Source organism: Berghia stephanieae, chromosome 4 (genome assembly GCF_034508935.2).
Source record: "Berghia stephanieae isolate SIO BIC M18660-M18661 chromosome 4, UCSD_Bste_1.3, whole genome shotgun sequence".
Classification (NCBI taxonomy): Eukaryota; Metazoa; Mollusca; class Gastropoda; order Nudibranchia; family Aeolidiidae; genus Berghia; species Berghia stephanieae.
Genome location: NC_088363.1, coordinates 33948342 through 33969349, shown reverse-complemented (window position 1 = coordinate 33969349; position 21008 = coordinate 33948342). Strand labels below are relative to the sequence as shown.

At 35.4% G+C, this 21008-nt stretch overlaps 1 protein-coding gene across 1 annotated transcript; it reads left to right on the top strand.

Annotated features, from left to right (window-relative positions):
* Positions 1–269: 269 nt before the first annotated feature.
* Positions 270–20692, top strand: LOC144970461 (uncharacterized). Its single transcript, XM_078910128.1, has 8 exons — positions 270–400; positions 4095–4499; positions 7764–8149; positions 9854–9931; positions 12670–12989; positions 14756–14888; positions 16061–16735; positions 20087–20692. Exons 2-8 carry the CDS (start codon positions 4160–4162, stop codon positions 20351–20353), a joined length of 2199 nt encoding a protein of 732 aa, XP_078766254.1. The 5' UTR covers positions 270–400; positions 4095–4159; the 3' UTR covers positions 20354–20692.
* The last annotated feature ends 316 nt before the right edge of the window (positions 20693–21008 follow it).

The following is a 21008-nucleotide window of genomic DNA, read 5'->3' as shown; positions in this document are numbered from 1 at the left end:
TTAAGCCATCGAGCGTTAAGCCCTATACATTGTCATAAAAGTTTTGAGTTAAGCTAAGCCACTCCCGTCAGACTCAGACATGTATCTAAGATTTTGTTTCTATTTTTCCCCAACATTGTCTAGAGTTGCAATCAGTGGCATTTTAATAATTTTGATTGTGAATGATTATGATTTAAATATTATTGCTAGCGACGAGTTGCAAGCCCAATTCTTTTCAATAAAAGTTTCGTTTGCCGTAGGATAGATACTGGAGACCAAGTTGAATTTTTGTTTTTAATTTACCTCATTCAATATGGTGGACAATCCACAAAATGATTATATTTCTGCACTATAGAAATATAAATATAAACACACAGCTTTGCGCATTTTGAAATCTTCAAATACTCAAAATGCGTTAATGGTAATTGCCCAATTTCGTTACATACTTCTTTTGTCTCTTTATAAATCAGTGAGGCAATCTTTTAGGGTTACAAAATGTCAACGATCAAGGTAGAGCAACTCGGCTACGCCGACTATCTATCACTCACTGACTCACTGACACTTACACACTGTCACTGACTCAATTGTTGTGAGTGTGAGTTGTGAGGCTCAACAAAGATCAGTATTAAAGCGAAAAGAATCTAAAACATTCACACTTTTCACAAAATATATTATTTCTGGTGGCTCAGTGAGTTGAGTGCTTGACACTGCAAAATCATTCCAAATGTGTGGTGAAGTGAAGAAAGTGAAATCAATGGACCCACCAATGCCAATGGAACCTCCACTCACATTCTCACTCTCACCGGCATTATTTTTAGGTAGAGTGATTCCAACCTCAAGGTATAGACAGGTGCAGAGTAACCATCGGAAAAGTGAATCTTAAAGTTTTGATCACCTTCTACTCTCTATTTGCATTATTTTTCACGGTCAAGTCCAAGTCAGAACGTTCTGAACTGATTCTGATTAATTAGATTTTTGCTAGGAAAACATGATTTTGGTCTTCAGACTCAAAACCATGGAACTGTTTCTTGTACTGTTATGATGTTGAGGAGGGCAGTTTTCGTTGTTTTTTTTGTTAGTTTTGTTTTAGTTTGTTTGTTGTTCTTTTTAGAGAGTGAGAGAGAGAGTTATCAGCCGCCCAACACAAAAGTATTTGAATTATTTTTTTTTTTGTTCTTCAATTTTTTTCTATGTAGTTTCAAAAATCCGGTTACTTTTCTGGAGGGGGGGGGGGGTACTTACTGTTGAGTACAATGCAGTACAACGACGAATACAAAGCTTTTGTTTGTAAAGAGTATTATGGAGCTTGCAACACATTTAGGTCGCATCAGTGTTGGTAAAAAGTAAAAAGGAAGAAAATAGGATAGTTTTAAAAACACCATCCAAATGCGGCAGCTTTTTCTCTTTGATCTTGTATCATGGTCTCCCTTGCGCAAACACCTTGGTTGTTTGTGGGGGGGGGGGGGGGGTGATCCATAAACAACCGAGATGTTGGGTGCAAGGGAGACTGATACGAGATCAAAACAGAAAAAGCCGTCGATAATTCCATAAATGAAAACACGGCTTTACTCGGGAGGCCAAAATCATAGTCTATCTTGCCATAATTGAATTTAAAAAAGAAGAGTACAAAAATATTTTTCGTATGGGGTGGGGAGGGGGGGGTATGATAATGTTAGCTACAAGGCCTAAAAACAAACAAATATATAAAAAAGAAATAAATAAAATTTAAAAAATAAATAAATAAAAAACAACCAATCCACAACATGAAGGAACAGTTCTATAAATGAATACACCGTTAACCTAGCAAAAATCTAAAAATATTGTTTAAAAAGATAATAATTAAATTTTGTGTGGGTGACGGGCCGATAACTTGCAATCTCTTTTCTGACATTTTTTGGTGTGATTATAAAGAACCACCCCCCCCCCCCCACCTTAAATAATAAAAGCAAAAACAGCAACAACAAAAACAGGCAAGCAATTAATAAATAGAAGAAAAAACTCGCCTCTTCAACATTAAAAAAAAAAAACAGTTCTATAAACGAAAATACAGTTTTACGTCGGGAGGCCAAAATCTTGGTCTCCCTAGCCAAAATCGACCAATATGACTAGGGAGACCAAAATCTAATTGAGATCAAAGTCAAACTTCTTTTGCTTTGGTGCGGTGATTGACATCACTGTGTACATATAGCGTTATGGTTTGATAAAAAAAAAATTACCTCATTTTAGAATCATTGTATTTTTTTCCCAAAATTGCAAATAAAAGAAAACTCATCTAGATCTAGTTAAAATTAATTTATCTGTGTAGGTCAGGAACGACTTCTGTAGTTTCACAGTATGCCTAAAAGAGGGGATTTTATTCTTTAATTATCTGGGGACCCCCTTCACCCCTAACTAAATATACTATACTATAACCTGATGAAACATAATGTTAGCCATCACTTGCAATATCTAAACTGGTGGGAAACATAGTAAGCAATAATGGCATCGGCCAGCGACAGTCAACTCAAAAAATGGTTTCTGAAATTAGAAAAATCACACCACATATGAAAATGAAACTTATCTTAAATAAATAGCACTAGCAATATTTATTGGACATTGCAACTAATTGAAAGTCCATGACTAAACGGTTAAGTAATTATAATAAAAGTGCTAAGAAACTACGGAAGTCCTCCTGCAGGATATTTTACATCGGCCGCCAATGACCAATCATCCTTTTCCCATGCTAATGACCCATTTTCCACTTTAACCAGTGTTCAGCTTTTCTGAGGTTGTTCAGTCGTAAAATTTCCAGTTACAGATTTTGAGCTTTTTGCAATGATTGGTAAAATTTGAATAGTAAAATCTTAACTTTGGAACTGTTCATCCTAGGTTTCATATTGAATGGTTTTTAATGGCCCATTTATCTTTGTAAAAATGAATTATTAATTTTAACATTAGAAAGAGAATATCAGACTGTTATTTCCTTAATAATCAGTTGTGATTATTCTCATAATTAATGACTAACTTGCATTATATCAATCAGCAGCGATCAGTCCAGCAGACTAACTTCAGATATTTCGGATCACCCAGTCGATGCCAAACCCTAATTATATAAAGGTGCCTCACAAAGATGACATTTTCTTAATAAATCCATCCAACATTGAAAGAAAGTCTTCTAATTAAAAATAAAATTGAAATATACGATTCCATTTGATATATGACTTATTCCAAATGAAAGAAAACTGCACTCATACTATGTGGTCTAGTGGTATAACACTCACCTTCTGATTGAAAGGTTCTGGGTTCGAGTCCTGCTCTGGGCTGTGCCTAGTTGAGTCAGTGGAAAAGACTCTTTACTCACATTATCTCACCATATTCAGGTGTAAAATGAGTACCTGACCGTCAACATTGTTCATTGTTGTCTCTGTCGGAAAAAACTGTAATATCGCCTAACAGTCATGTATCGTAATCTACATGTTATGTGTTGCTTTTGGTCAGGGACCCTTTGTAAAGCGCTTTGAGCACATTTAGTGGATATTGCACAATATAAAAGCTCTAGTTTGTATTTTTTTTTTTTTAAATCTTTGACTCCTTGGAGTTGGGACTTTTAATGACAAGACAAGACAGACTTGACTCCGGAGATAAATCATCTTCTTCTTTTTTTGTTTTATGGTACATTATGTCCGTAGTGACATTAATTTTTTAGATTATATAGTAATATTATAGTATCAGTCGCGTTCGAATGGGACTGTCTGCTCATGGACATTTGTGTTACAATAAGTCCACTGCTGTGTTTACAATTTACATGTTATCCCTTTTATCATTACTTCTGAATGTGTACCTACCAGTGTGTTTATGCACAAGGCACATAATGATTACCCAAAAAAAAACAAAATATTCAGTGCCAGCTGTCACTATCAGTGCAGTCAAGTTGAAGACTAATTAAATAATTGATATATTATATTATGAATTTAATGTATTTAGACTAGATTTACATTTACAGATAGGATAGATTCATCAGTGAACTGAACATTGGAATGTTCTTCTAAATCTGTTTTTGTTGAATGTTTGATTTTGATGCATGGATGGAGAGGAGATCATATTTTTATCAGTCATGAAATATGATTTATCCACAGGATCTCCCAATTAGATGTTCTACTCTATGAACTTGTAAGAGGGGAACAATATCAGACCTCTGTGCATGGATCAGTATCCAGCTTCAGACCATGGCCTGCCCGGGCCAGGGCCACCACAACCTCCACCCCCGCCCCCACCCCCACCACCACCTCCAGGTGCTTCCATCCATAGCCCAGGACTTCTCCATGAGCAACACCTCCAGCAGCTTCACCAGTCCTTACAACTTCAACAACAACAGCTACATCAGCAGCTGACCGCCGGGGGAAGCACATCCAGCAATATCAATGACCTGATTGGAATGTTGCCCCAGACGGCAACGATAAACACATCGTCGTCATCAGAATCCTCACTGAATCACAATCTCCCTCTTATTGGTCCAAATGCACATAGCTCTGGTTTAGGAGGTATGACAGTGCACACGTGTATAATTATGCTAAATATTTTATATATATCCGTAATTCATTTTCTTGTTAATCCTTCATAGCCATAAGGCCCATGGAGTTGAATTTATTCCTAGTTTTTGTAGTGTTGAAAAAAGAACCCCAAGGATAACAATTGTTTGCAATCCTTTAAATAGGATTCAATTCTATGACAAAGGATTAATCTCGATCTAAAGGCCAATCACTGCTGGATGAACTAAGGGGATAGAAGAAAATAACTCTTGCACCTTGGGCCTATAATATGGGTCCTTTTACTAGTTAGATGAATGCTTTACTTATTTGTCCTTTTTCATAATGCATATATATTGGGCATGAAAAAATAATTGGAAACGTTTAATGATAATGATAATTAATAATAACAATAATATTAATTAATAATAATAATAATAATAATAATGTACTTTATTCATCCAAAAAGGAATTTATTGTACAGATATCTATAAAATGCTGGCACTGATGCATACATAAATATAAATAAATAAATAATATTGAAAGCTGTAAGAATAATTACTTCCTTTCTTTAAAAAATATAGCATTGTGGAGAACATTGTGCTTATTTGAGTCAATAAAAAAAATGATACGGCGCACAACTCTATGGAAATGTATTTTTTACAGATAGATCAGCAGATAACTTGATTTCCTTTTATAATTTAAAGTCAGTTTGAAAGTTCATTGAGTCAAACAGATATCATAAAATATGTACCGACGACACTAAGACTCTCAAAATCAACTAATTTTGACACTGTAAAAAGTTATCAGTTTGCGTCATCTATTTATGACATCAAGTATTATTATTACTTCCGTTGTGTTGTTGATTTAGCGGTGATCAGTGTTGTTATGTAGTAGTATATTCTAATTGCGTGTATGTATGTGTGTGTGTTTTGCGTGTGGTGTATACATTTGTGTGTGTTGGCATTTTTCAGCAAATCGTGGCATTCATAGTGATATTATTCACTTGATCACATGAAGGTATTCAGATTTACACAAATTTTAAACAAGTTTCACAGATTAACAACGTCTACTAATATTACTGCTGATATCACGGTCGTTTTTATGCCATCGATGTGATAATTATTGCCCTGGGAAATATTTAGTTAAACGTTGTCGGCAAACTGTCAATTGTATCTGTCTAGCTTCTAGCCCGAACAAACTTGATGTTTTTCGTGTCTGCTTCAGATTTTCATTTGACCTCAGATAAGTTAGGTAAAGGGGATATATTCCGAAAGCTCCTACATCCCCAGTATTCTTTCAATTTGTATTTTCACCCTTGATCTTTTGTCAGGCGTTCATTTATTCAAGTTGTCACCATATAGATTTGTGAGGATTTTTTTTTCTATTAGGGTTAGTCATAAGTCTTAGTAAAGGTGCTAGGGAGGAGACATTGCAAAAGCTCCTACATCCCCAGTATTCTTTCAATTTGTATTTTCACCGTAGATCTTTTGTCAGGCGTTTATTTATTCAATTTGTTATCATATAGAAACATTTTTAAAACTCTAGAACAAACCTTGATAGATTTGTGAAAGTTTAAAATTTCCTAATTTGACCATTGTTTTGATTCTCAGCTGCCATTTTAATTTGTGAAGTATTGAAAGGTAGTGCAAAGCAGTCTGAGGGGTTTTTTTTCTATTAGGGTTAGTCATAATGCTAGGGTGTTTATTTTCCTATTAGGGTTAGTTAACGGTACTCTAGGTTTTACTTTTTCTTGGGGTTAGTTAGGGAATATTATTTAAGTTGTTTCCCTTTGTAGGAGCTTTCAGAAGGCCTCCCAAGTCAAGCGTGGTAAAGACTTGTGACTTATTGATATTGATATCTACCGACTGATAAACTAAAATCATGCCGAATAAAGCATGGCAGCGACAAGCACATCGATTAAAGTGTGCATCTAATCGTAATCATGCTAATCAAGAAAATGATTCAGGCAATATCGAATGAAAATAGTTCTTTCCCCGCGAAATCGCAGGCTTTTTACTAGTAGTATAAATTTCAAGGGACATATAGATTATATAATAATTGTAAAGATATAGATGTCTAGAAAAGTGTATATTGATGTTGACATATAAGAAAATAAATTTAGTAAAAGGCCAGGAGTAACATGCAGTATAATAATAATGCAAATTGACTGAGAACAATTACATAGTATTAATTACATGACACAGATAGATTAAACAGGTAATTGTAACGATGTAGTAAGCGATTTCATAAATTGATCTTTAAAAATTATAGGTATGGAGTAATTTTAAAGAAGAAGATTCAAAGTTAAAACAGACATAGAACAAAATTTATAAATTATTTTCCTTATTAAAATTCTGCGACTGTAAGGTTTGTAGCCACCAGTATAAATGATCAATGCAAATCTCAAATGTTTACCATAATCAAATCCATTTATTGAAATGTTTGTACACAATTTTCAGGAAAATATGTTGAAAAATCTTAACTCCATGTTTGTTTTAATAAATGCATGGCATATTTGCCATTTCAAGGATTTGGGACATAATATTCAAATTTTGATATATCATCTTTCAATGCCCTTGTTTGCTTTATGACTTTCTGTAGCCTTTTTTTCCATGATCAAATTGATTTTCTAATATCTTTAGTAGTAATTCAATTCCCTATATATTGAATTGACATTTTTAAACTCTGCTTCTGCGTAAAATGTTTTATGACTCTTCTTATACACCATGTTGGACATCGTTGCCAAAATGCTGTAGTCCATTGGATTCAACTATTGAAAAGTTCAAATGTGATTGTTTTGTTTTGAAAATTATGTAACATTGTAAGATGAAAAAAATATTCAAGACTATCCCGATCAATCGTTTGTTTTTCAACAACACGGGCAACTGTCCACACTAGTCACATCCTACTACTAAAAACAAGACGCAAGTTTGGAGACTTGATTTTTATACAACTTTGGTATAACCTGCATAGTTTCTTAGAAATGGAGCATTTTAAATTAAACTTAGCAAGTACTTACTTGAGGTCTTGTTCTTGTTGCTTGTAAATTTTTGAATGTTTCTAATTTCTGCTTCATATTGAAACAACAGCATACTTTTTTTTCCAGTTTTTATTCTTGCACCCTATTTCCATTCCTTTTTAGTTCAAGATGAATAGATTATTAATTGTTTGTACAATGACTTAAGGTTTGCCATTATAAAATGAAAAAATTCCAGCTTTTTCACTCATTTTTATTGTGTCAAATTTGATTAATCTGACAAAAATTATATGTTACAGGGTACAGGCCAGATTCTGGGCCATTGCCCTCCCCCTCCCCACTTCCCTTTCCCCGTCACCCGGGGTCCAGACATCCAGACATTGGGTTATCACCACCTTCCTGCATGGGGTACACTAGGCATACAGAAACAGCACCGCCACCTAGCAGCATGGCCTTGGCATTTTCATCCAGGCATTCGGAGAGTACCCCACTTCCTTCCTCCCATTTACCTCCATCGTCTCAGAGTTACCTCCCAACTCGTCATTCTCAAGAATCTAATGAGCCTGGGTCATCTGGAGGACCCCTTTCTTCTCCTAGTGCTGAGCTTGGACCTCCTCAGGGCTCTTCTATATCTACCTCAACGCCTGGTAATATGCCTGCCATGTCATCGCAATTTCAAGTACATGTAAGAAATATATTTTTACCGCATCTGGTAGTCAACTTCAAGATTACCTTCAAGACCTAATTTCAAACCTCAAAGCTAACCTGTTGGTTTTAGGTTTTTTGTTTATTTTTTGAGAGTTATTCTTCCCTGACATTTAACATGTCTCACTAACATCAGTTCTTATAAGCTTCCATATTTGATTATTAAGTAATCATGATTTGGCACGTGTGTTAATGTTTAGGGTACACACACATATGGGTACATCGGGTACACACACACACATGGGTACATAGGGTACATACGCAGTATGTATTGATTTGATTCTATTCTTTGATTTCAAGGTTCTTTGAGACCAAATATTTCAGGAATGAGTCAAGTTTATGAAATGATTCCGTTCATTTTCAAGTCATTTACATAGTTTTTCGGTGTGCTCTTTGACAGGGTTTCATCAATACATTTGCATTTAGAATTTTACATAACTTTTAAGAAGGCATGGTAACAGTGTAAGACCGAATAATATATATAGTTAAGGAGTATCCCCTGAAAATGGTGGATTATTATAATTGTGAAACAATATGTTACAGTGAATGAAATTAGTCGGATGGTGAAAAGGTTTGAACTGAGATATTGCCAAGTTAGTTAGAAGATCAATTTTTATCCAAAATGAGTTCTTGTCAAACCTTTTTGTACATATTCGGGAACTATCAAAGCTTAATTTCGCTTCTAAATATTGTTTACATCTGGTCAAGTTGAAAAAAAAAAATGAAATTCGAGAAAAGTTGCTGGATACCTTTCCCATTAATCTGACCATAACTTCATGAAAAATCACCTGATTTACTTCAAATAAAGATTAAAATGCTCTGGGGATCATATTATTTCAGAAAATGAAAACAAAATACAAATCCAAAATTTTCACCTTCCGACTGATTATGTCATGCTTTGACACATATATTTATATTTCTCACTAACAACTAACAAATTTTTTTAATGAATTGCAGCCATTTTGGGTAATCTTGGTTGTTTTATTTTCATCAAAGTCAAAGTTGATGTAATTGAAAATATTGTTGACCAACATTATTTGCTTTGAAAAGCTAAAACCAGTTATTTTTCAAAGCCCTAGAATAGACATGGTAATGTAAATGCTGCTGCTCGAAGCTCGAAGAAATAAATAACAATGTGAAATTGAATGTAAGCTTCAATTTAATAAATGAAATCAGATAATGTGGATGTTTCGGGTTTCCCCTGTATCAACAAAACAGGATGAATGAAACACTACAGAGGAATATCTGTCACTGTCATTGCATACAATTTCGGCTTTTTATCTTTCAAAAGATAAACTGATAGAATTTCAGAATTCACCTCCAGTTTATAATATGCATTTGGAGTTCAGGTGCATTGGATATATTGTCATATAGATAGTATGTGCTTGGCTTAGAAGCCATCCGGATGTATAGCGGACCAACTCACAAAACTATGTGTAACCTTAAACTTTTATAGTCTGATTAATACAGTTTATTGAGAATTACTCATAAACACGGATGACAAAAAACAATAACAAAGACATGAGTGATGTCAACTTCGATCTATCTATCAAATCATTTTTTCTCTCTAAATAAAAAATTGTAAAGCGCTTTGAGCATGTTTAGTGGATATGCGCTATATAAAAAAGCTCAATTTTAAATGCGATGCATATGATGTCATACATTTCTCTTTTTTTTCCTGCAGAGATTGCCTGAAACCAGCCTTTCCTCCATGGCTTTTACAAGACAAGGGGATCGATATGTCTGTTCCATGTGTGGAAAGGTAAGATTTTTTTTTTTTTTTTTTTTTTTTGTAGTGCATAATTCCAGATATACAGTAAAATTACTTTAAACCGAAAGAAGCTAAACCGAAAAATACCTTAAACCGCAAAGAATGTAATAAATTGTACTAGTTCCTTCATTATCTTTGTACTAATTCTTACGATGAACCGAAATACTTCTAAGCATTACTTTCTTTAAACCGAAACAACTTGAGAGCACCTTCCCCTTTTCTCTCTCTATTTTTCTTCAAAAATTCGGGAAGGTGGCCACACGTAATAATGCCTGATAATAAACAAAGACCGTAAGCATAAGATGAGGGTGGGGGGTAGGAAAACACTTCAATTACTGCACTTGGGCTTGGCCAACACGACAATCGCACAGACTGGAAAAGGAGGACGACGGGTGACTGGCAGGCAAAAAATGAGGAAAGAGGGGGAGTTGGGGTGTAGAATCACGCAAGCGAGATGTTCTCACTCGTTTGTTGATGCTTTGGAACCATCGTCTACTATAAGAAGTCGTTGTTTGGAAATGACTGGATTTTCAACACGAGGGGGGGGGGGTAGGGTACTTACCATTGACATGCCATTTCATTTCCAGTTTGTTTAAATGTGTGTGTAAGGGGGGGGGGTCTATGTAATTAGGCCTTTGAACCTAATGGCTTTTCAACAAAAGAGGGGAGTGTAGTAGACAGCCTAGCATTGACACGCATTTTCATTTCCATTTCACTTCACCTCTGAGTAGCTGCGCATCATTCATTATCAATTATCACACAAGACCTTTCGATCTTATTTTAGCTTTACATTTTACTAAAAGATGTCCAAAAGAAAGCACTGTGCTTACATGTTGGAGTTTAAAATCAAAACACTATGTGAAGTCGATGAAAAAAAAATTGAGCAAGACGGAGATATGTAAAATACACGGCATCCCAAACTCAACTTTTTCAACAATTTTGAATGGTAAACGAAAAACCCGAAAACTATTTTTTAAACACACACACACACACAAAAAGAATAATAAAATAACATTTTTTAAAAAATGGTTACGAAGACAGCATTTATTCAACAACTCCATTTAAGGGGAAACCCATGATATGATTAAATGAGCTAATTCCTTAAATAGTTACTACACTTGAAAAACATCGCAAAACGGGAACTTGCTTTAAACCAAAATGTCTTTAAACCGAAATGGTTTAGAAGGTCCCCAAAATTTCGGTTTAAAGTAATTCTATATAGTACTTATAATTAAAGACTCACTAGTTTTGCTTGTGAAAATAATCGTAACCAACACACATTTGTGTTGTGAATAGTAGATGCTCATAGTCAGCTGGAATGTTGTTGCTTGAAGCTGTAAGGAATGAATAACAATAATCAAATGGAATGGAACCTTCAATTTAATTATTTGATTAATAAAGCCAGATGATATGTGTGTTTCGGGTTTCCCCTTTGTCAATAAAAATGGTGAATGAAACACTTAGGACAATTCATCTTCCATTTGATATGACTATTGTTATTTTTTGTTTGTTTTGTTTTTGTAGTCAGTTAAAGAAATTTGGACAGAATTGTTCATCTCTATGGCTCTATAACATCAGCAAAAAGAATAGCTGGGTGACATCAGTGATATAGCTTTAGAAGGCTCTACTGCAATCTTGAAAGAACTAATGTAATCTAGAAAATTCTACCAAGTTCTAGAAAATTCTTCTTTGTTGTAGTATACATCATATTTCAATTATCTATTTATCTTACTGTGTAAATTAAATTATAACACGTCTCTACAAAAAAAAATCCGTTTTGGGATGCAGTAAAATATTATGGTAATTATTATTATTATTATTATTAGTAGTAGTAGTATTATTATTAGTATTATTATTATTAGTATTATTATTATTATTATTTTGTTTAATATAAACTGCTTAATCTAGCTACATCAACGGGAAATATTGAAAATTTTCCAACCTTCTGTTTGTTTTGTCAGGCGACCAATTTCAGATTTTTTTCTCTCCAAAATTGGATTTTTCAATCGATATTGAGTGATTGACATTTTAAAAATTTTTAACTTTAAAAATGGATTTGTGAAGACATTGAAAGACACTTAATTTATTCAAATCAATTTATAGTGATAAGTTATATAATTGACTGGACATCATACATTTTATGTTGCTACAGATTTCTTGTCTGTTAGTCTGGATTTATTTTTCTCTTGACTTTCACAAGAAAATAATTGTCAAATGATGCTTCTAATTTTTTGTGTCCTTGTTTTAAAGAAAGAAAATGTCATGAATTGATGAGAGCGACAACATTAAGGCTTATACTTTTATATGGATGTTTGTCATTATTCTGATGGCAGGGAATCTTAAAATTATTTTTATTATTTGGGGAGGGGGGTTGGTAGGGTTGAGTATAGGGTGCACAGTTGTTATAATGTAGTTCATATTTATAAAGAATGATCTGTTGATGATTGTCTTTTTTGTAATATGTGCTTGTTTCTAAATTGAAAGATATTAATTAATCTGTAAATATGAATGTTATATCGATGACCTTTTGATCTAACTTCTGATGTATAGTATTGCAAAGACGCTACTTCAGAGGTTAGATCACAGGTCATCGCTATGATAAATATTATTGTATCATTTCATAAAGGCAGCTTTTAATTTTTTCTTAAGATTTTGCTATTCGATAAATTGTTCAGAAATGATTTGCTCAATCGTTCATTTGTCTGTTTTTAAATCTCTTCTTGACATAGGTGGTTGTATCAAAAGCAGCTATAACTCGTCATATACAGCTCACCCATGAGAAAAAGAAGCCATTTGAATGCAATATCTGCCATCGTCGATTCGGTTATAAGAATATCTTGTTAGAGCATCAGAACATACATTTTGGCATCAAGCCCTATGCCTGTAATCTGTGCGACAAGAGGTTTGCTGCCCGTTCCAACCTGTTTCAACACAGATTGCTCCACATGAAGCCGTATTGTTGCTACATTTGTAACAAACGGTTTGACCGCGATGATCAGCTCCAGCGTCATTTAAAGCTCCACCCGACTGCCAATGTTTTATCATGCAGGTATATGGTTTTTTAAATGTGTATTTTGTTGTCTAGATACCGACCAGTTTATTGCAGACTCTGTATATAGCTTTTTAAAAATTCAATCCAGTATTGTCATTGTTTCAAAATTGGAAGATAAACGTGTAAGTGTCCTCCAAAATCATAAGGAATAAGAGATTACATTATGATAGCCTATCATCCTATCCGAAGGGTAGCAAGCAATTGCTATTGTTTGTTTCACGTGATAGAAACTGGGATAAACTCTGGCTCCATGGGGGAAATGATATGATTACATCACCGGCATATATGACTTAGTGGATAAGAGCATACGCAGCTCTAAGAAATTAATTTCAAGAGGTGTTTCTTCTCTGGACACTTTCTTCCATATCTCTGTCTAACATCTTCCCACTTGCGGTAATGATGCAAATATCAGAAAGTCATTAATTTTTTTGGCATAAAATAGATTAAAGATATTCGATATGTTTTATGGAGAACTATACAGAGGAAATCTTTTACAACACTGTTGATTGCAGTCAACAAAAATCTACCATTTTTGGAGAATATGAGCACACTGAAAACCACCTGCTATTTGGTATGTATCTGTACTCTGGCATAAAATCACTAAAACTGAAAGGATTTTACAATAGAATCTGTGAAAGCAGCCTGGGCATCAGAATCAGCAAAATAAAAGATAAGCAAAAGACTCTTCTGCTATAAAGTTGGAAATGTCCTTTAGCAAAGAAATCTCCTGCCTGATTTCCTGACTGGGTTGGGTTCCTGACCTCGCATAGTGGGCAGGGGGGTATATACTTTATCTTCTATCCCCTTATAACTGTTTTCCAACATGCTTTCTGTCTTTGTCTTGGAATGAGACTACTTGGTTTTGTCCTGGCCCTGGGCGGAGTCCTAGCTTGGAGGGAAACAGTCAAATGCATAGTTATTGTTTTGGGAGATGATATTTTTTTTCCTTGTAAATCATCTCTCTGATGTGTATTTTTATATTTGTTATTTTCAATGTATAATGTAAGCATTTTAGTGTATTCTTTGTTGGATTTTGTGCTTGTGTCCGGATGAGACTTATAGATGATCTCATACTATGTACATTGGTGGTATGCTCTTGGAATCTACATCTGATCCCTATTTGTTCCCAGTTCCCCTATGTCTTACTTTTTCTTGGGTGCTTTAACTTTAATTCTAGAACTTTTTACTATCCCATTTTCTTCCTTTTTACTGGTGCTGATATAACCTAAATGTGTTGCAAGTGCCGTAAAACCCTTAAAAACAAACAAAACTGGTTTCCTGATTTGGTAGTTTATACTTTTTTTAAAAATTTGTGGAGAATGTGCAATGTCTATGGATAAATAAAGGCGCTTAATTAATTATTGTACTACTGTATTGTGGAAATTAACATAGAACGAGATAAATCTTTTAGGAAATGAAGTCTGTAGGTGAGCGCAAATGAATCTGGCAACAGGGCAGCCAGATGATGATTCTCAATTTCAATTGACCGATCATTATGCTCTAGCAGATTTTATAAATAGTCATGTGAGTCAACGGGTGATAGAATTATCATTAATTTAAAAAAAGGTTTGCAAGTTACTCGTATCTCAATATGTTGAAAATAGTTTTATAATTTTTTAATATGCTAGTAATTCTGTGTTCGGTGGCAAAATTTTAACCAGGGCTGGAAGACAATTTTGACCCCCATCCATATTTTTTAAAAAGAGAATAGTTTTCCTTTTTTTCCTCTTATTTTTCACCAATGATTGTTTTTCATTTTTCAGCCAATGCCCATTTACAGCCTCCAATGTGGAAGCACTAAACACTCACTTGCAAGAGAGCCACAAACTTCTTACCTACGATACACGAAGATATTCCTCCAGCATGGACAGTGAAAATGGGGATATGCCATCTCAGGTCAGTCTCATAATATAATAATAGCCATTACAACAGGACCTGGAAGTCGATCTGCTGACAATTTTGAAGTATCGACAGTGTCAACTTCTGCAGAAATTGTAAATAAAACATTTTTAAAGAATAAACATGTAACTATTACGGTTTTATAAATGTTATTATCAAATTTTTAACACGATAAAGAAGCAGTGGTCTCTCTGGGCCAATTAAAAGTGATCAAAGCTAGAAACGAGTGCCATTGACACCTAAAAACCAAGAAACAATAGATATACCATTTAAGATACTGAAAGACTCTCTTCTCTGAGATACTGACTTGAAAGAAAAAAAATTCTGGTTTTTTATTTTTAAATAAAGATATAAAATAAGTTAAAATTCCCATCATTCCCCCCGAACAGAAATTTGTCTCAAAGGTAAACATGGATGCCCTTTTCCCGGCTTTTTCAATCTCCCGACTTTCAGTTTTTTGTTTTTTTATTGATTGTTTGGTTTAATTGTTGTTTTTGATGTTTTGTTTGGCTTCTCTTTGTTTTTGTTTTTGTTTCCTTCCACCTTTCTTTCCTCTTTTTGTTATTTTTTTGTATGCCTTGAATAATTTAAAAGATCTCAAAGTGTTCACTATTTCTAAATTCGGTGTATAATTAAATTGTGCATCATATTGTACGTAGGTGTTGGGGTGGATAGTTATAACAATAATTGTCTCCTTCCCAATATGTTCATGTTCATCATTGACCGTTGTAGTTAGATTAAAATAGCTCACTGTGTTTTTCCTTAAAATCGAAAAACGTAAACAAAAATGGCCTTAAGAGTTGATAAAATCCTTGCATAAATTTACAAAACTTTAAAATATCGCAAAATTAATTGTTTAAAATCCACGAAATTTCGTCAAAAGCAGCACAAAGTCATAAGAAAACCTCTGAATTTGAAATAAAATTAGTCCTATATAGAAATAACACTTAAAACAACCGTAGAATGCAATAATTTTAAGAGCTCTGTGAATAGCAGCCTTCCAACGCAGGACATATTACACAACAAGGTATATTAGTTGCCTCATTTTATTTTTTTCAATATAATCAAATTTTCTTTTCTTTTTTTTTTTGAACGAGCTTTTTTGTTTTGTTTTTTTTTTGTATGCCTTTTTTTAACAAAAGAATTTTTTTAAAAATTTGTTTATGCAGGTAATGACACTCCCCAGCCCCACATTGACATCACCGGATAAATCACCGGGCCATCAAGTGTCTCTATCAGGACCTGTCAATCTAGAAAACGATGCCATGAGGCGAATTGACACCATCTGTACCCAGCTAGCCACCAGAGGGACTGGACCTTACAGTGGGATGGAGGTCAAGCAAGAGCCACTATCCCCTGGAGGGATTCACTTCCCTGGCGAAAACATGTCGTCATACCACCCATCTATGTCTCCTTCCCAACGAGACTCCCAGCACTTCAACCACGGCTCACCCACTTCCACCATCTCCAACACGTCTAACCCACCCCGTCAACGATTGCCTCCGTTTTTTACCACCCTGGCTCGGTCTTACTCCAACACCTCAGAGCCTGATCAAGTCAGTCCCATGCCCATGCCATCCGGTAGTAAAATCATGTCTCCTCTCCCTGGTATGGACTCCAACAAATTTCACGGTGGGGCGGGACCGCGATTCATGCCACCTGCCAGGCGTACCAATTCGTTTGGCTCTATGAATGCATTACGTCATGGAGGTACCACTCCAGAGCATGTCAGGTCCATTGCTGATTCAACCAGCAATTTGACGGAATTCTTCTCATCACTGCAAGCTTGGGTACAACGCTCTAGAGAAATTCCTGAACTGAATATAAGCATTTCTAAGCCCAAGGTAAGTTGAGCAGCTTTGCGTCCTTGCCCTATGATACTAGCTGCTGCCCTGTAAGTCCCTGGTTCCTGTCCGGCTGTCTGCAGCAGAAAGTTGAATAAATTGAAAATGCTCTTTACTCACATTTATGATATTTATTGTCTACATTGGTTGTTTGGTTTACAATGTTCGAATTATGCGTGATCATTTACATAGTTTTTTTTCAAAACTGATTATATTTTTGTTTGATAGCTTAATGATAGAGCCCTAATCTTAAAACCAAAGGGACCAGTATATGTTCTAATTGCTGTTGATGATTAGTTTAGTAAGGTTACTGGGTCTATTAGATATGGCGGAAAGTACTGATTTGCCTTGAAATTCATATATTATAAGTTAATGCTCTAAAGATCTTTTTTTCAATATCTGATTTTATATCAGATGCAAATCAAAATAGGAAACAAATCAATATTAATAATTGCTGGAGATTTTAATGCCAAAGTAGGAAAACGTCTCGACAGTGACACACTATGTTTAGGATCATACTCAAAAGGAAAACGTAACGATAACGGAGAAAAATTAGTCCAGTTCTGTGAACAGAGAAAACTTTTCATAACAAACAGTGCTTTCAACCACCCATCAAGACACCAGACAACATGGGTAGGACAAAGGAAAGACCAAACCCAAGACAAAATGATAACAATACACAACCAAATAGACTATATCATATGTCGACACCGCCATAAACACTACTCAACCAACTCGCGATCATACGGTGGTACACTGCTAACATCCGATCACAAACTTGTAAAAACGAATTTCAACATAAATGTGTACAGACAACGAAGACAGAAAGGTAAAACGGCAGTCAAAATAAACACGGCAAAAATAGTAAATGAGCGAGAATGTCGCATTCATTACCAATATGAACTTAACTCAAGTCTATGGAAAATAAAGCAAAACAGTAATCCAAACAATGAATGGAAAGAGACGCAAGCGGCAATGAAATATGCGGGGGAAGAAAGTGCAGGCTCTATTATTACAACTAAGAACAAACCAAATCGAACGCCTAACATCGCTATTAACGATCTATCGCGGCAACAAAAAGAACTTAGGATCAGGATACAAAACACGAAAGACTCGGAAGAAATAATAAACCTGAAAACGGAACGAAACAAAATACTGCATTCAATCCGATCACTTACAATAAAACACAGAAACGAGGAATTAGACAAAAAAGTGGAAGACATAGAAAAGTCCAAAAATAACGCATCGTCTATGTTCAAAGCGACGAAATCTCTGAACGGAAAACCATTCGAGAACCCAAAACTACAGGATAAATTTGGCAAACAGACAACAAATCCCAACGATATCCTTGACATTGTAACTGACCACTTCCAGCAGAAATTTCACAAACAAGTCTCACAAATATCGCCCTTCTCAGGAAACCCTAGAGACCTAAACAACCGCATCACAACAACTGAAGTTAGAAATAGCATAAAGTGCCTAAACAATAACAGATCCCCAGGCGAAGATGAAATTCCCGCTGAACTGCTGAAATGCGGTACCCTCTCCCTGGATCTGAGCATTGCAAACATAATGAACAAAACATTCTCAACACACAAAGACTGGGACATAAACAGCGGTGTCCTAATTACAATACAAAAACCAGGAAAAACGAAAGGACCCGTAAACAACCTGCGCCCAATAACATTACTGAATACCATAAGAAAAACACTGTCAACTATTGTCCTCAACAGAATTAGACCGAAAATAGAAAATTATCTATCACATAGCCAAAGCGGGTTTCGCCAAGACCGAAGCACATCGGACGTTGTATGGACACATAAATGGTTGGCAGCAAAGGCACTCAAAGAAAACATATCCATAACAATAACCGGAATCGATATGTCCGCAGCCTTTGATACGATCGACAGAGGAAAACTTTTGGAGATATTAACAGAAATAGTAGACGAAGACGAGCTCCGAATAATCCGATTTCTCCTCAGCAACACAAAGATACAACCAAGGATATACGGGGCCACAAAACAGACGCAGTTTGAAAGTAACATCAGGACCCCCCAAGGAGATAGTCTGAGCCCGATTCTGTTCACAATATACTTAGAACACGCTCTGAAAGAAGTTCGAAAAGTCATTCCAAACCCAACGACTCATATTGAGAATGCAATCCCTAGAGAAATCGCCTATGCAGATGATGTCGATTTTATTGGATCAACACCAGCAAATATAGACATCATACAAAATACCCTCATGAAATATAACCTCCAAGTCAATGCCAATAAAACCGAATTTACAACAATATCGAGGAACAAAGAGGAATGGAAAAGAACAAAGAAAGTCGGCTCACTAATTGGAGACACCGAGGATGTACAAAGAAGAAAACAGCTATCAAACGCCGCACTCAGTAAACTCACCAATGTATGGATTAGAGGTGACAAAATAAAGAGAAAAACCAAACTGAAACTGTACCATGCTCTTGTAAAACCGGTACTTCTGTATAACTGCGGCACTTGGGCGTTGACAAAATCCGAAGAAGAACATCTGGATGCCTTCCATCGCACACAGCTAAGAAGGGTACTGGACATCAAATACCCCAAAAAGATCTCAAATGAATCACTCTATAAGATCACAAAAGAAAGACCAATCTCCCTTGACATTTTACAACAACGATGGCAACTTTTCGGTCACATACTACGCAGGGACAAAAACATACCAGCAAACCAAGCCATGTCGGGATACTTCCAAAAACACGGGAACCTTTTCAGAGGAAGACCGATCACAACACTCCCCGTGATCCTAAACAAAAACCTCACAACACTTGGACAAAGCATTAGTCTCATAACGGCAGGGGACCTTGAAAATCTGAGAACCCTAGCAGAGGGCCGGCAATATTGGAGACACCTCACACAGGAAATACTGGAAACAGCCAAGGCGACCCGATCTTTCGGTCGAGACGCGAAAGGCATCTAAGTCAAGTCAAGTCAAGTCAAATCAATTTTATTGATAATGAAGAGAATATGACGAATCAGTATATTTGAGAGTACTCAATGAAAAGACGAAAATTGTCCATAAGTATTGGGGGGAAAAAAAAAGAAATAGAAGATAGGGTTGAAGTATATACTCTTTTAAACCTTACAACTATTACAATAAAATTCATATGAAGCAGTGAGGGTTGAAAAAGAAAAAAAAAAGAATTGGACCAAAATATATTTAGAAAATATCACAATTCTGAAAAATCTAAAATAATTTTTTTATATTCTTAAGCTTTTTATTTTTTTCACTCGTCTTTGATTTTACTTTTAAAACCACATTTCGTTAATAATTTGTGTGCATTATTATTTTCTTTCATATCCCCAGCTGAAGGAAGATGTTGGTGTCCAGCACAACAGCACAAACCTACCAGGTGAACCTCCATCTCTGGAAGAGCTCCTTGTGTATTATGAGTCTCAGGGCAGCCTTTACCGCTGTCAGCACTGTCGAATCAGCTTTGAAGAACGAGGCCTCTATTTTCTGCACAAATCCCTGCACGGGGAGATGAGTCCCTGGCAATGCAGCATATGTCACAAAGTCTGTGCAGATCGCAATGACTTCCATCTACACTTTGTCAATCAGCAGCATCTTTAACCAGGTTTTTTTGTTTTGTTTTATTTTTATGCAATATTTTAATGTGGAGCTAGTGAATTTTGTTTTGAAAAGACAAGGCCAGTTTACCAATTTCTCAAAGTATGAACATTAATTTAAAACTCTACACTTCGACATGGTGTTTTTTTTGGGGTTTTTTTTTTTGGGCTATGCTGTCTTGTGGTATGACACTCGCTTTCAGATCGGAAGGGCCTGGTTTCTAGCCTCGCTTTGTGCATAGTTGAGTCCTTGGAAAAGGCTCTTTACTCGCATTCTCTCACTGTACTCAGGTGTAAAATGAGTAGCTGGCTGCCAAAAGCGTTGTCTCTGTCGGAAAAAAAATTGTGATATTGCCTAACAGGCCCCAATGTCTCATTCTCCATGTTACATGTTGCTGTTTGTCAGGGACCCCTTGTAAAGCGCTCTGAGTATGTTAAGTGCTATATAGAAGCTGAAGTTTTTTTGTTTGTTTTTTTGTTGTTTTTTTTAAGCATATAACCATTTTTTACCCTGCATTTCATGTTGAACCTCAAACCCCCCCTTTTTTTTCCTCTGCTCGATGTGGTTTTTTATTGTAACAAAAAGGTCCCTTTTTGAATTACAATGATAACCAATAGGAAATATGTCACTACCCCACCTTATTCCCTCGTCAAATTTT

What these genes read in the sequence shown, in the direction of transcription:
- LOC144970461 (XM_078910128.1), top strand. Translation starts at nt 4,160, where the DNA reads ATGGATCAGTATCCAGCTTCAGACCATGGCCTGCCCGGGCCAGGGCCA. An exon ending in TCTGTTCCATGTGTGGAAAG is followed by an intron (nt 9,932 to 12,669) that starts GTAAGATTTTTT and finishes TTCTTGACATAG; the next exon opens with GTGGTTGTATCAAAAGCAGC. An exon ending in ATGGGGATATGCCATCTCAG is followed by an intron (nt 14,889 to 16,060) that starts GTCAGTCTCATA and finishes TTGTTTATGCAG; the next exon opens with GTAATGACACTCCCCAGCCC.